Source organism: Palaemon carinicauda, chromosome 35 (genome assembly GCF_036898095.1).
Source record: "Palaemon carinicauda isolate YSFRI2023 chromosome 35, ASM3689809v2, whole genome shotgun sequence".
NCBI lineage: Eukaryota > Metazoa > Arthropoda > Malacostraca > Decapoda > Palaemonidae > Palaemon > Palaemon carinicauda.
In genome coordinates this window covers 53,717,174-53,734,673 of record NC_090759.1, presented here as the reverse complement: position 1 = coordinate 53,734,673, position 17,500 = coordinate 53,717,174, and the positions used below count along the sequence as shown (strand labels likewise).

Below are 17,500 nucleotides of genomic sequence, written 5' to 3'. Positions count from 1 at the left end.
TAAAGTTCCAGCTAGATAGAACGAGATTAATGGTCCAGGCCAGGTTTTCAAATCTCCTTGGGCAAGGTTCCGAGCAGATGTGAGGCAAGTCGAACCTAAACTAACTAGCTTGTGTATCCGTAGAAATGTGGAATTAAAATGAAGGCAGCATAATAGTCTGTCAGTTAACTAAAGTCATATAGGAAAATTTTACAAGTCTAAATAATTCTTTATTACCACGCTTCTACTAGTTCCAGAAAACTATCGGTGTTGTATTTCTCCAAATTTCATCCTCACTGCCTTATTGTATCTATTGAATAACGCATGATCCTAACAAAATTATGGTTATTCCAGCTGATCGTAGCTCTTGGCCTAGTGGCCTTTGTGTCCGCCCGGCCGTCCAATGACATCATCGACTTTGAGACGGACCACATGGAGCACGAGCAGGAGGGCCAAGCCGGAAGGGCCGTCGAGGGCGAGTACTCCTGGGTAGCGCCCGACGGCAACGAGTACGTCGTCAAGTACGTGGCTGACCACTTGGGATACAGAGTCGTCGAGGACAACGTCTTACCAAGAGCAGTCGAAGTAGTTCCTGCAGAAGAAGCTGAAGAAGAAGAGGGAGAAGAAGAAGAAGCAGAAGAGGAAGAAGCTGCTGTTAGGGCCATTGAGGAAGAAGAGGCTGAGGAGGAAGAAGAGGAGGAAGAGTGAAAGAGATTTTGATACAGAGCTTCTATCAGACGACATATTTTTCTTATAATAAAAAGTGAATTAAAACATGATCCTTGATTTTCCTCAAAAGATTATATAAGTGAGTTTTATGTGATAAAACACATTTTTGTAAGATTGTCGATAGAAAATTTCACAGGAATATGAAAAACAATATGATTAAACGTTAGTAAAAGTTGTTTCGTTAAGTGCAGATATTTGGGGAATGAGAATTTAAGATGAGCGATTAAAGGTAATAAAATAAAAGGTATAAGTGAAGTAAATATTCTTAGATATTTAATACTAAGCAAAATAACTGACGAACAAGAGTATGAGAAATGTTTCTGAAAATATAACATGGGATAATAACATTGCCTTCTGCGGAAAATTCAACATAAATAATATTTATTATATTAGAATAGAAGATATAAGGAAGAAAGTTAGATTATATAATGGAGGGAGGTTTTAATACTTTTATTAATGTGTTATGGATGACGGTGAGTATGTAGGATTCATAATCAGATTTCGAGAAAGGGCTTCACTCAATAAAATATGTGTAATATATTAGAATTATGTTGATATTAATAACAGATGGAAGTCATTGTCGTTTTAAAGTGTTTTTAACAAAAATTATGACAATAAGTCATCTACGAATTACAGCAGGCTGGTACAACGTCAGGTTGATTATTTGTGGCCCACGATCACTTGTATTACAAATTCACTTTGTACACGAAAAATACTGTTAAATATTAGTATTTATGGGTTAGTTACAGCTTTATTTAATCTCTCTCTCTCTCTCTCTCTCTCTCTCTCTCTCTCTCTCTCTCTCTCTCTCTCTCTCTTATGTTATTGTTGTTAAGTTAAGCTATAACACCATTGGTACTTGTATTAAAACAGTTTTTTTTTATCAAAATATCACAATTTAGCAGTTCAAGTTAATATTACCATCTATAATTACCCAAGAAATTTTAAAATGGGCCATTATCCAATCACACAGTTGCAAGAAGAGTAGCTGATAAGCATTTTTCTTTAAAACTGAAAGATATAATGAAACGCTGCAAATACTTTTCATTGGCTTTTAGTGAGAGTATAGATATAAGTGACACCACCCATTTAGTCCTATTCACCCGTACTGTAGATGAGGATTTCGTGGTACATGAAGAGATGGTTAAGAAGAAATCTTTGAGTGATAGTAAAATGAAAAACAACGTATTCCCTGTGTTGAAAAAAATGCAAAATCTAGGTCTAACCTTTAACATAAAGCGAACTTGGGTCTCGCATCTCAAAAAGCTAAAATTTGAATGTTTAGAGTTGATATTGGAGCCTTTTTCATACAAGAATAATAACAAAAAATTAAAAGAGACTTATTTATTTATGCTGCACTTCAGTCAGATGTCAACGAATATGGATCTGAAAAATGCTCTTATATTGTAACAGATGGTGCAAGAGCTTTGACTGACAGTGATCTGGTACTTGTTGGTTTACTGAAGAAAAATGTAGTCTATTGTATCACACTGTACTGCATTATCAACAAAGAAACAATATGTGGCAATGTATTACAGATGAGTGATGTCTTGCAGAGAGGTCAGGATAGTGAATTTAGCCAGAGTTTGTAATAAGTCATTACGAAACAGAAAATGAATATCTTTCCTTGAAGAAGTGAGTGCAAAATTTAGCGATGTATCCGTGCATTCAAGTATCAGGGGACTTAGTGCTAGAAAAATGCTATAGATTTTTTATTTTGCTCTTCAGAAAGATATTCTTTTCTTTCTTCAAAATGAACAGCTTGACAATACAGAATTGCACGAAACTCCACTACAACTTGGAAACTTCATTTGCTCTAGCATTTCCTACAGTCCTAACCACCTACTTAAAGGTTTAAAGGCTTAAAGGCCACTCATGAATAGCAGAGGCAAGGGACACTGACAGTGACAGTGAATGTATTTAATCTGAGCTTACAACGCAAGCAGCAAAATGTTTCTTAATTGGTTGGGTACATTGAAGTTTTCCTCAAGAAGCTAATACTATTCAGTGCTTGTATATGAAATAATGTTATTGCACATTTTCCATGACATATTATATAAAGTCAGACTTTTCATGCTTTGTCAAAAAATGAAAGTTTGTCTCTTGAATTTGTAAACAGATTTCGAGACTTCGAGAAGCTGATGCCCAGTCTTCTATTATCCAACAGCCCAATGGAAGGTAATATGGAGGCACAGTTACCAGAACTTCAGCTTGAGTTGTGTGAATTAAATTCTGACTTAATGCTGCTTACAGAGAAAAATGTAATGCAAGAAAATTTCTGGAAGTTGGTTTCCAAGACAGTTTCCCCAAGTTGAGAGTCTATGACTCTCAACTCCATGCTTAGTAGTACATATGTGAATGCACCTTTTCATCTATTAAGGAAATAAATTCTAAAACGAGAAATTTATTGAAAATTAAAAACTGGATATGTGTCTTAGGCTTGTCACTACCAACATTAGTATACATATGGAGGCACTTGAAGAAGGTAAGCAGCAGACAAGGACTACCACCACTTTTTTATTCGTTCACAGCAGTTATTGCTGTATTTAATTTCTTTATAAATCTATTATTATTAATTTTCTTTTGCGAATAGGCCCTGTTGTTACCTTTTTACTAACTAACTTTGGCTTACTACTAGGTCAATTTTTTATAACTTTTGCTGACTTTAATTCATGAATATCAGCTAAATGTATCATTTATTTAGATAACTACTTAATTATAAATAAAGAAAATAATTCATTTTGCCATTATTAGGCCATATGTCATTGACTTTACTATTATATTCATCTACTGGTATTTAATACCTAAATAGGGGGGTAGAACATTAAGAATTGTTGCTTCATCGCAATCATAATTTACAGCTTGACATTGCAAGTTCTCCTGTTCATGAACGATGATTTTAAATACTTTTTGAAAATACTGAAATTGTTAAAAAGGTCTTGATAATCAAAATTAAATCATCAAATTGACTTCATCTATACCATGAGATATTTATGTCAGTCGCCTTTTCGATTAACGTCGTTCTACAGTTTCAGTCATAAGGTTTGCAACAAGATTTGCGAATAATTTTTACCTAAATTCAGATTTACCACCAGTATATTAAAATACTAAAAGATGACTTTTGCAAATAAAATGCTCGAAATTCTATATTTCATGTCATCAAGATATCTACGAGTTAAAAGGAATACTTAAAAACATTCTCTATAAAAATCGTGGTCAATCAATTGCATTTTTTTTTTTACTTTGAAAATAGCACAATTATTGCTAGTATTTCTGTAATACCTCTCACCGTAATGATTACAGGTACTTGTATGTTTGGGTCTGGCCACCTTGGTAACATCACGACCCTCCAACGACATCATCGACTTCGAGACGGACCACATGGAGCACGAGCAGGAGGGCCAACCCGGAAGGGACGTTGAGGGCAAGTACTCCTGGGTAGCGCCCGACGGCAACGAGTACTTCGTCAAGTACGTGGCTGACCACTTGGGATACAGAGTCGTCGAGGACAACGTCCTTCCTGAGGTAGTCGAAGTCGCTCCTGTAGAAGAAGCTAAAGGAGAAGAGGAGGAACCGGCTGTCAGAGCCATTGAGGAAGAAGAAGCTGAGGAGGAGGAGGAGGAAGCTGCTGTCGACGAGGAAGAGGAGTGAAAGATATTTTGATGCAGAGTTTATATCTAACGACTTATTTTTCTTGAAATAAAAAGTGATATTCTAATCTTGGTCTTACTTTCCTTCAAAATGTTATTCAAGTGACTAGAATGTAAGAACAAACAGCTTCTAATAATTATCTATAACTCTTGCAGGTTTGATACTATTATGTTCTATTGTATTGTGTTAATGAAATTATATATCAAAAGTGATATTCATCTTAGATACAGAATATAGGGTTTCATAGAAATGGTTTTCTCCTTTCAGAATTGCTAGGAAAAAATCTTATGAATGATGAAAGGAAAAGATGAATTTTGTTTTGTTTTCAAGGAATAACTAGTGTACTGACAAACCACCAGGTGACAGAGATAATAAGATGGTGTCGAGATGACAAGTCTTTACCAAAGGGACAGTACATACTATTCCGTAGATAAGACTGGTGTCTTCATTACTATACTTATATGAAAGATGGAGCAATACATGTGGCCAGGATTAGGAGACAAATGATCTGCACTTAGAATCTCATATATATATATATATATATATATATATATATATATATATATATATATATATATATATATATATATATATATATATATATGACTTAACTACTGCAGAGGCACATTTATCCTGCTTACTTTTGGTTTAGTATTGAAAATCCTTTAAATTACTTATTGAAACTAAAAGGGCGTTTATAGAACCTACAACATGAAGTTATGCAGTTGATTTGAAGGAATTCTTGGTCAGAGATTCTGAGAATACTATCAAATCTGAATAAGAAAATATCTGCATACAAACACTGGGAAATGATCAGTGAATAAGAGAAAGTTCATGGTTTATCCATATTGAATAGTGAAAGTAACTTTTTATTACGAAATGTCTTCAAATAAAAGTTAAGGTGAAAATTGATATACACGGAATTGCGTGAGAACCTTTACCTAGTACCTATAGAGAATCATCCGGCTGCTGAAAAAGTTTAGGTTAAATCTTGGTAGGAAACTGAATCGAGAGTGAGTTTCTATTGATATTCAAAGGAACGAAGTTTATGATGTTAGCAGGGAGTTTCATCCTGAGACAATTTCTGTTAATGAGTAATGTTCAGAACGACAGTTCTATTAACGTTAGCTTGAAATTTATCAAAAGCAGAATGATAAATACGTTTCATGTACATAAAATAGGATTTAAAGCTTCTATTAAAATGTATTCACGACTAGATATATTTTTTAAAAACATTATTAGACAAATAGTAAAAATTTCAATTTTAAATACACTATATGTAAAATAAAAAGAATTATTTATGTAAATATACTTTGGTGTATATATGTTATAAATTGTAAGAATGTAGTTGTGTATTTCCTAAAAAATAAAAGAAAAAGAAAATTTTTAGGATAAGGGAAAAGAATATATGAGTGGCCAATATTTCGAACAATAGCCAGCTAAGAGAGGAGGCAACATGTTCAGTATGTAAAAAAATTATGAGAACTAGGAGTAAATTATTATTATTATTATTATTATTATTATTATTATTATTATTATTATTATTATTATTATTATTATTATTATTATTATTATTACTTGTTAAGCTACAACCCTAGTTGGAAAAGCAGGATGCTATAAGCCCAGGGCCTCCAACAGGGAAAATAGTTCATTGAGGAAAGGAAACAAGGAAAAATAAAATACTTTAAGAACAGTACAACATCAAAATAAATATCTCCTATATAAAAAAAAAAGGTCGGGGAAAAGCCATACTCGACCTTTTATACATAGCAAATCATTTAAAAGATAACTGCAAATGGTTGACTTATGTATGTGAATATGGTACTTCAATAAATTATCCGTCAAAATTTAAGGGAATTGTGTAATATCTTAATTATCATAATGGCATCAGAGTTTGTAATTTTCAATATACTTCTGACAGATTTTCTTGGAAGATATTTGTTTATTGTGACATGAAATACCCTATGATCTCTTTCTCTCTTTTCGTCATCCGTATGTCAGTAATATAAAAATAAGAAATAGGAAATATAAAAAGCTAATTCAAAATAAAAAAAAAAAAACTATCATCTCTCCTAAAAAATACACATAGAATACTATGAAAGTATTTGAAAGTGCAATGAATTGCAGATTATTTGGTTTATTTCTCGTGGACAGTAGGCGTTATACATTTATCATTTATTGATTTATATAGAAAGATATCTTTGACTGAGCTGTTGTAAGAAGATACGAATCTTACAGCTATAGAGAACTTTGTTTAGAAAATCGTTTTAGCTAATGATTAAAAATTGCCATCAACCTTGTTTTTTACGGAACTATTAGCAAATAGGGATCTTAGTTTCATGAGACATTATAAAGTATTTGAAAATGATTAACTCATGTAGATTCGAACAGAATCAGAAGATGAACTTCTCCGGGAGTTATAGTTTTTATTTTTATTAACAACACAAAACCTTTCTTAATTAATTACTATATGTTTAGAAATCCACTATATATATATATATATATATATATATATATATATATTATATATATATATATATATATATATATATATATATATATATATATATATTTATATATGTATATATATGTGATATAATTATACATATTTTTCTATCTATCTATCTATCTAACTATATATATATATATATATATATATATATATATATATATACATATATATATAAATATATATGTATATATACAATTTATATATACATATATATATATATATATATATATATATATATATATATATATATGATGAAATAAATAATCTGGTATCCCACAAATGAATGCCTTTGCATCAGATAGGGGAAATAATTTAGTTTTCCCAAATTATGTTATAATATTAGTTAAACACTCAATAATAATTCATAACCGAGGCCTTATCAGCATCATTGAATATAATAACTCAATAAATTCCTAGTAGGAGTGTATTTGAGTTACGCAAGATCATGCTATGTAGGCTACAACTATCCCCTTTGGTCTATTTTTTTTTTTTTTTTTTTTTTTTTGTTTAGCTTCAAGGACGCTCAAGGTTGGGTATATAAAGACTCCGATGGACGCCGGTTGGGCATAAGGTTCTGTCCTCAGCTACCAAAGGATTCTCTCCTCAGCCAAAACAACCATGAAGGTCATTGTAAGTAACCTTTTCACATCTTATGCTAACTTTAAAAATGCTTAGTCGCTGTTTAATCATTCTAGCATATTTTTGCTTATGAAAAGCCGTAATGGATATTGGTATTTAGAACCACTAGACCTAGGTACGACGGGAAGAACTATTTTCATGTTCTTCATGACAATGATAATTGTTAGATTATGAAGAAATTGTTTGATTTGTTGTTAAGGATATCTACAAATTTATATCTAGAAAATTTTTCTATAAATGACATATGCTTTAAAGTAGAACAATAAAACTTACTATATACAATCAAAGTAATTACGCATTCCCCAATATGAATTTTGCAAAGAATTGGGTATTCTTATTAACCTGCAGGTATGTCTTTTCTTCAGATAATGCTGAAAAAGATACCTAATACTTGATTCACATATCTATAAAGAGTAACTGAATTTTAAGGTTTAGAAAGTAGTCCTGAGAGTCCGCACACCATAATATGCTCAAGTTAAGAAAAATCTTTATGCAATTATGAATTACTTTTTCTTTCAAATACCACAACACCGATGGGAATTGACTTATGTATTTCTGTAATACATCTTACCGTAATGATTACAGGTACTTGTATGTTTGGGTCTGGCCACCCTGGTAACACCACGACCCTCCAATGACATCATCGACTTCGAGACGGACCACATGGAACACGAGCAGGAGGGCCAACCCGGAAAGGCCGTCGAGGGCGAGTACTCCTGGGTAGCGCCCGACGGCAACGAGTACGTCGTCAAGTATGTGGCTGACCACTTGGGATACAGAGTCGACGAGGACAACGTCCTTCCTGAGGTAGTCGAAGTCGTTCCTGTAGAAGAAGCTGAAGAAATAGAGGAGGAACCGTCTGTTAGAGCCATTGAAGAAGACGAAGCTGAGGAGGAGGAGGAGGAGGAGGAAGGTGCTGTCGGCGAGGAAGAGGAGTGAAAGATCTTTTGATGCAGAGTTTATATCTAACGACATATTTTTCTTATAATAAAAAGTGATATTCTAATCTTAGTCTGACTCTCCTTCTAAAGGTTACTTTTATTGACTATGATATAATAAAAGGCATCTTATTATAATCATATATTGAATAGTAAAAATAATTTTATTACGAAATGTCCCAAGATAACAGTTAAGGTAAAAATTAAAAAAAAAATGGAACCCTACAGTATGTATATTGGCACTAGCTGTCATCAGTGACAATACTAAGCAATATAACATACATGAAGAATAAAGATTTAAGCTTCTATCTTTTAATGATCGAGCATGCATTAAGAACGCACTTAGTTTTGGCCACATATATGCATATTTTCATATCAAGTAAATGTACGCATATTTCCAGTATCCACTAATCTAAGTGTATAAATGTTATTGTGTGTTTGTATGAGTAGCTTCGCTACGTATAGATATACAATATATGTATTAGAAATGAATATCAAGTCATGTATAAATATAGGCCTATATATATATATATATATATATATATATATATATATATATATATATATGTATATATATATAAATATATATATATATATATATATATATATATATATATATATATATATATATATTTATATATATATATATATATATATATATATATATATATATATGTGTGTGTGTGTGTGTGTTTGTGTGTATGTATATATATACATATATATATATATATATATATATATATATATATATATATATATATATATATATATAATCAAAATACATTGCTGAAGGTAGAGAGGTAATCATACTAATATTTTTAGTTGTAAGACAAATGCTATACGTAAAAATATCAAGCGAGATAAATGAGAATTGACAAGAGAGCGATAAACAAGGGCAGTAAGAAATGCAGAGGTATTTGTTAAAGTAATGTTGTGTTCTTGGGAAAAGTAAGTTTCTTCGGAGAGGTTATGAAAAATCATCATAATAATAGATGTGCAGGAGAAGCTGAGTTACTTGATGGAACGAGTTTATGTTACTTTGATTGATGATTAGTAAATAATGTGTAGCGGATGTTGTTTTGTATGTTCATGACCAGATTTCAAAGAAAGATTTTATATGGTAAATATAGGTGATATATAGAAAGCATTTACTTATTCATTGTATATGGTGGTCATTCCTTATTCTAAGAAGTTATTGTAAATATTATGGTAATAGTATGGTATATGAACAAGGTAATTGTTGTTATCATAGGTAGTAAGATGGCCCAGACAGTACGACATTAGATCCTTCTGTCTGGCTATGGTTCATTTTTTCTTTGCCTACACAAAACCGAATAATCTGGCCTATTCTTTACCTATTCTCCTCTTTCCTCATACACCTGACAACACTGAGATTACCAAACAATTTTGCTTCGCCCAAGAGGTTAGCTACTGCACTGTAATTTTTCAGTGCCCACTTTCCTCTTAGTCAGGGTAGAGACTCTGGCTATATTCAAATTCAAATTCAAATTCTTTATTTCAGCTGTAGAGCCATATAAAAATATTACAATAAAATTAATAGGTATATACAAATATATTAGGAAAAAAAACAAAAGGTCTAAACACAGAAAATGTGTTTAGACCACTCTTTAAAAACTAATGATTTTTTAAAACTATCTCTGTTAAAAATTGCACAAATTAAGTGTTTTTTTTTTTAACTCTTTGCTCTTTGAAACAAACTTACAATACATTTTCTCACTAATTCATCAAATGTTGGTATTTCTAAAGAAACAAAGTGTCCACTTACTCTCGAAAACCTTTCTATTCCCATCAGGTACCTAAAACAGTCATTATAACATACCTTAAGTTTTCGTAAGGTTTCCTTTTTTACATTTCATTGCCAGAGGCATACAATACAGGGAAGTACAGAAAGATTTTAACAAATGAACTTTTGCTCCATCATTGCACATATGAAAGTTCCTCAGCAGCATATTGCCTCGCAAGTATTGCCCTCGATAGAGTGATGCAATATGGCCATCGTCCTTCAGATTGTCATTAATATTCATGCCGATATATCTATATGACTTAACGACTTCCAACCTGACGCCATTAATATAGAGTGACGGTTCACTAAATGACATAAAATTCCAGGGCTTTATAACAAGAACTTTGGTCTTGTCAGGATTAGCTTAAAGATAATGGTACTTCAAATATTCCATACTTTTATCTATGAGCATTGGCAACAATTTCAAAGACGGGGCTAAAAGTATTATATCATCTGCATAAAAGATATGATTCACCTTAACCTCTCCCACTGTGCAACCACCTTCCCTGCTGAGGACCTTTGTACTTAAGTCATCCACATATACGGCAAACGGAAGTGCTGATAGAACACTACCCTGTCTAATACCACAACTGGGTTTAACAGGAGAGGAAAGACTATTGCCCCACATTACTCTAAAGTCCTGAGTTTTGTACCAGTACTGTAGCAGTGCTATAATGTAAAATAGCACACGTCTCCTCTATACAATCTGAAATAATCTTTCATGACACACTATCAAAAGCCTTAGACATATCCATTGCGCATCAAAAACTGGAGTGTTTTTTTTTTTTGACCTATAAAACTGGCATGATTGTTTAAAAAGAAAAAGGGCCATATCAGTGCTGTGTTGAGTTTTATAAGCAAATTGATTATCCGAAGTTGTTAACAAGTCTTTGCATCTTTGTAGGATGATGCATTCTAATAGCTCAGAAATGATAGAGGCAAGGGCTATTGGACGATAGTTATTCTTATCAGAGAGGGACTTATGGTAATCCTTAACTATATTCAGAATTTTTATTTCAGTCAGATTTTTTATACGAAATGATGCCTGAACAAACAAGTGAACAAAAGTGACGGATGCACATATAGAGTTGGATGGGCATATCGTAAGTGATTCCCTGTGATTCCATCCAGGCCAGGTGTACCGGTTTCAAATTACCCCCTCCAAATCTTACCCCCCGGTAGTTTGAAACCGGATTCAGACTACCGGGGGGGTAACTTGAAACCGGTTTCAAGCTACCCCCGGGGGTAATTTGGAACCGGTTTTAAGCTACCCCCCTGGTTTCAAATTACCCCCCTCGTTTTTGCGCAGGATCTCATCATTTATGAATATTAATAAATTGCTTTTGATCAGGGTCAACACAATCATTAGGTTATATGTATATACATGTATTGTTCCACCTATTGGTATCGTTTATTAATATCCAGCCTTTATCTGTCTTATGTTTATATCTTAGCTAATACATGTCAGAAATTCCGTTACCAGTCATGGGCGCATATTTTTCTGAGACAGGGAGACGAGGTTGAATTGGATTTTGACGGTTATTTTTTCCATTATTTGAAATATTACATAATTATACTGCAAGCAAATATTATATAAGGTAGAATCAACATATTGATCATAAGTATATATGTATATATATATATATATATATATATATATACACACACTTATATATATATATATATATATATATATATATATATATATGTGTATATATATATATATATATATATATATATATATATATATATGTATATATATATATATATATATGTGTGTGTATATGTGTATATATATATATACATATATATATATATATATATATATATATTGTATATGTGTGCGTGTATATATATATATATATATATATATATATATTTATATATATATATTGTATATGTGTGCGCATATATATATATATATATATATATATATATATATATTGTATATGTGTGCGTATATATATATATATATATATATATATATATATATATATATTTATATATGTATATATATACATATAAATATATATATATATATATATATACATATATATATATATATATATATATATATATATATATATATGTATATATATATATATATATATATATATATATATTTGTATGTATGTTGTAAATACTATATCATTCATGATATCTGTAAATAATTGACACTTAATAAAGCAAGATTGTAAGCAATTATAACAGTTTTAATAAAACAAGATACAGTACATGCTGTTTGCTGCTACTGTACTTACATTGGTTGTTTGTATACGAAAACACCTGGACTACAAATAAGTCGTTACACTTTATAGCCCTCTATGGATGACATTGAACACAACTTGTGTTAATCTCACAACTGTTGTTACTGATTTTAGCCTAAAGGCAGGCAGCTGTGTGTTATTATAGGCTAAATCAAATCACAAAACCTTAAATTACAGTCTGTGACTTTTAACGTGTCATATAATTCACTAATACAATATTTTTGGTCTTAAATACAAAATTAAACTACTTTTCCTACTGATGCGAAGCCAGCAATAAATGTATGATACATATTTGCGATGTCACACGAATTATTTATCATTCTGATGAGGAGGTAACTTGAAAACAGAGGGGGTAACTTGAAACCGGTTTCACACTACCCCCCCGGTAATCTGAAACCGGTTTCAAGTTACCGGGGGGTAATTTGAAACGGGGGGTAACTTGAATCCTTTACACCGGGGCACTATTTAACGAAAGCATCTTGAACGTCTTTAACGGAAACAATTGGTATGGTGCTTTCTTCATTTTCATTTTCCATCGACAAAGACATTTGTGGATGGTTCGTGCCTTCCATAATATGAGCATAATGATTCTTGCAACCTTCTGCTATGTCTGACTCTCCCCTTATTCCATCAATACTAACCGGTAATTTGGTAGTTTTCTTTCTTATTTAGTTTATTGTTTTCCAAGGATTTCTCCTGCTCATATCTCTAGCGATTTTTTCCTTTGTTGTTTTTTTTACCGTCTTCTTGTAGACTTTGAGTGCCTTTTTAAAATTTCGTTTAGACAGGACCATCTCATCGTTTTGCACACCCGATCTCAGCATTCCCATTTCCTTCCATATTAAATACTTTTGTCTGGCTGTAACGTGGTGTAATAGTAAGAAGCTCTTCTAGGAGAAGGGCACTCCAAAATCAAACCATTATTCTCTAGTCTTGGGTAGTGCCATAGCCTCTGTACCATGGTCTTCCACTGTCTTCGGTTAGAATTCTCTCTCTTGAGTGCACTCTCGGGCACACCATTATATCTTATTCCTGTTCCGCTTGTCTTGTTAATTTTTTTTATAGTTTTATGTAAGCAATATTCATTTTAATGCTGTCTGCGTGATATCTTATATCCTGTGTTAGCATCAGAGTTTTGAAATGAATTCCCAATTTATTACTGACTGGTCTTCCAAGAAGATAACGATCCTTTGTAACATGAAATATCCTATGATCTCTTCCCTTCTTTTCGCCATGCGAATATTAGTAATGTAAAAATAAGACCTATGAAATAATAAAACGCTGATTTAAAATTCCAAAGACGATATCTTTCCTAGAAAATAGACTTGGAATATTATGAAAATAAACTAAGATGTAATGTATTTTAGGTTACTTGGCTAATTACTCGTAGACTGTCTGCGTTTATACAGAGGAAAATATATGAATATATATAAATTGATTCATAAGTAATAATAAATTTATTGTTTAATGAGGAAAGAGGACTTTGATGCGAATATTAGTTATATAGAATTTAGTTTGGAAAATCGTTTCAGATAATGATTTGAAATTACCAATTAAACTTAATTTTTACGGAACTATTAGCAAAACTGGATTTTAGTTCCATGAGACATCATGAAATATCTGATTAAGATTAACTTTGATTTGTAGATTCAAACGGAATCGGATGATAAACAGCTTAGTAAGTCATAGGTGTTATCCACAATAAAAGGCCATGATCAATCCGTTTGTATCCGTTTTAAAAGCCACTTTTAACGTATTTAGTAGATTGGTAATTTTACATAAATAGAAACTCGTGTCTACAAACCTTATTCATCTATCTATCAATGTGATATGCATATATTTATCCATATTACTAGATATAGAAATACATACTTATATATGAACAGTATATATACATAAATATGTAAATGTATATATATATATATATATATATATATATATATATATATACTGTATATATATAATCATATATAATTACTCGATACACAAACACAAATACACATACAAATATGAATATATATGTATATATATATATATATATATATATATATATATATACATATCATATATATATATATATATATATATATATATATATATATATATTATATATATTAATATATATATATATATATATATATATTTATATATATATATTTATATATATATATATATATATATATATATATTCATATATATATTTACTCTATACTCAAACACGCAAACAAATGAATATATACACACACACACACACACACATATATATATATATATATATATATATATATGTGTATATATACATATGTATATGTATATATATGTATATATATATATATATATATATATATATATATATATATATATATATATATATATATATATATATATAGGTATGTGTGTGTATTCATGAGGTGTGGTACTCAACAAGTGTAAAGATTTGCATCAGATAGGGAAAGTAAACTAATTTCCACAAATTATGATATTACAGATATTAGTTAAATACTCATTAATCATTCATTACCGAGACCTTATTTTCGTAATTAAATATTATAACGTCATGAATTTTCTGTAGGAGGGTATTTGAGTTACATAATATCTTGCTATGTACCCCTACCCCATTTGGTCTATACTTTTTTTTTTTTTTTTTTTTTTTTTTTTTTAGCTTCAAGGACGCTCAAGGTTGGGTATATAAAGACTCCGATGGACGCCAGTAGGGCATAAGCTTCTGTCCTCAGGTACCAAAGGATTCTCTCCTCAGCCGTAAATAGTCATGAAGGTCATTGTAAGTAACCTTTTTACATCATATGCTACCTTTTTATGATATTAAGCCTATTTTTCTTAATTCTAGCATATTTATGTTTATGAAAAGCGGCAATATATATTAATATTTAGAATCTTGCGACCAGGGTACGAGGTGAAGAACTATTTTCGATTTTTCCATGCTAATGCTAATTGCTAGTTTATGATGAAAAGATTTTCTTGATTGTTAAGGATATTTACAAATTCACATAGAAAACATTTCGTTATAAATGATCGATTCTTCAAAGTAGAACAATAAAACTGACTATACTCACAGTCAAAATAATTCTGTTATTCTAAATATAAATTTTGTAAAGAACTAGGCATTTCCACTAACCTGCAGGTATGTCATTTCTTCAGATAGTGCTGAAATTTTCATATCTCATTTGACTCACTTATCTATAAATGGTAATAAGATTTGTTTACCAAGATAATAATTCTGAAGGATAACGCACAATAATGTGCTTAGGTTAAATAACAAACACGATATAATGATGAATAACTTTTTTTTCTTATCTATTTATTTATTTTTTTTACAACGTCGATGACGTTTGACATGAGTATTTCTGTAATATCTCTTATGATAATAATTGAAGGTACTTGTTTGTTTGGGTCTGGCCACCCTGGTAACATCACGACCCTCCAATGACATCATCGACTTCGAGACGGACCACATGGAGCACGAGCAGGAGGGCCAACCAGGAAGAGCCGTCGAGGGCGAGTACTCCTGGGTAGCGCCCGACGGCAACGAGTACGTCGTCAAGTACGTGGCTGACCACTTGGGATACAGAGTCGTCGAGGACAACGTCCTTCCTGAGGTAGTTGAAGTCGCTCCTGTAGAAGAAGACGAAGAGGAGGAGGAGCCGGCTGTTAGAGCCATTGAAGAAGAGGAAGAAGCTGAGGAAGAGGAGGAGGAAGAACTCGCTTTACGTGAGGAAGAGGATGAAGAATGAAAGTTTTATAAATAGAGTTTATTAGAAATAAGATAATGAGTAAATGACGATGTAATACAGAATTTATAATAGTTTATATGAGAATTTCTAAAGAAATATAAGATAATACTTTTACTACATATTTTTCTCACCAATGATGATTCTAAAAGAAATAGTGAAATTATTTCTGTTAAGATAAATATTTTATACTTCATGAAGTTAACTAAAGGCAACTTTCTATAGAACAAATTAAATAGATAAACTAAAGGTATGACTTCTCGATGAATTTTTGGGGTAAGATCCCGAGATCTATAAGAAAATAGTAAAGATATGGTAATGAGTGATTGTCTAAATTAAAGTTACTTCATACTTGGAGCACAGTTTATTTTATCAACTCATTTACATCTCTTTTTAAAAAATTGAGAAAATCATAGTTTCTTTATTATAAAGTGTATTTGGCTTTAAGCATGAGCTATGCAATATATTAGGGGAGTTATATAAAAGAGACAACAAAGAACGGTTATTAAAGAACCTTATTTTGTTAATGAATATACGTGCTTAGGACAGACAGAAGTGTTTCTCCAGGACATGAGACCGAAATTGAAAGAAGGATAAGCATTGGTTGGAGAACTTTTGCTAAACAAAATGAGGTTATGAAACGTAAAATACCCAAAATACCCCTTTCTTTAAAAAGAATTATCTTTAATCTGATGGTCCTACCAGTTTTTACTTATGCTTCATAAACTTGGAGCCTTATTTAAGCTTTAGAGCATAAGCTGGTCACAACTCAAAAGAGCAATAGAGAGAATAATGCCGGGGATAACACTAAGAGACAGAAAAAGAGCAACGTGGATAAGATAGCAAATTAAAGTAGAGGATATTCTAACAACATGGAAGAAATGTAAGAAACAGAAATGGACATGGACAGGACATATAATGAGAATGACAGGATATGGATGGACATTAAGAATAACAGAATGGGTCCCTAGAGATTCCAAACGAAACAGGGGAAGGAAGGTAAGACGATGCATTGATGGACTAATAAGATTTGTGGGTATAGACTGGCATAGAAAGACCATACACAGACAGGAGTGGAATAACATGTGTAGGCTTTTGTTCTGCAATGGACTAGCAACGGTTGATGACAATGGTGATGTAAAAGAACCCAGTTTGGGCTGTATCCAAAGCTCAGTTGGGGTAAAAACAAACTTGGCTCATAATCTTTTTTTATATGATCACTGTAAACTTGT

General features: G+C 31.5%; 2 protein-coding genes and 1 pseudogene across 2 annotated transcripts in view; all 3 read left to right on the top strand.

The window, feature by feature from the left end:
• Positions 1–746, top strand: part of LOC137627293 (larval cuticle protein 16/17-like) — a 2,424-nt gene extending 1,678 nt beyond the window's left edge. Inside the window, exon 2 of the mRNA XM_068358374.1 lies at positions 334–746. Coding sequence (XP_068214475.1) covers positions 334–687 — 354 coding nt within the window. The 3' untranslated portion in view covers positions 688–746. The remainder of the gene's footprint in view (positions 1–333) is intronic.
• A 6,674-nt stretch (positions 747–7,420) lies between these two features.
• LOC137627292 (larval cuticle protein 16/17-like) lies at positions 7,421–8,449 on the top strand (annotated as a pseudogene).
• A 6,798-nt stretch (positions 8,450–15,247) lies between these two features.
• On the top strand, positions 15,248–16,347 carry LOC137627466 (larval cuticle protein 16/17-like). Its single transcript, XM_068358551.1, has 2 exons — positions 15,248–15,301; positions 15,915–16,347. The coding sequence occupies exons 1-2, from the start codon at positions 15,290–15,292 to the stop codon at positions 16,269–16,271; spliced, it is 369 nt and encodes a 122-aa protein (XP_068214652.1). The 5' UTR covers positions 15,248–15,289; the 3' UTR covers positions 16,272–16,347.
• Positions 16,348–17,500: the final 1,153 nt, after the last annotated feature.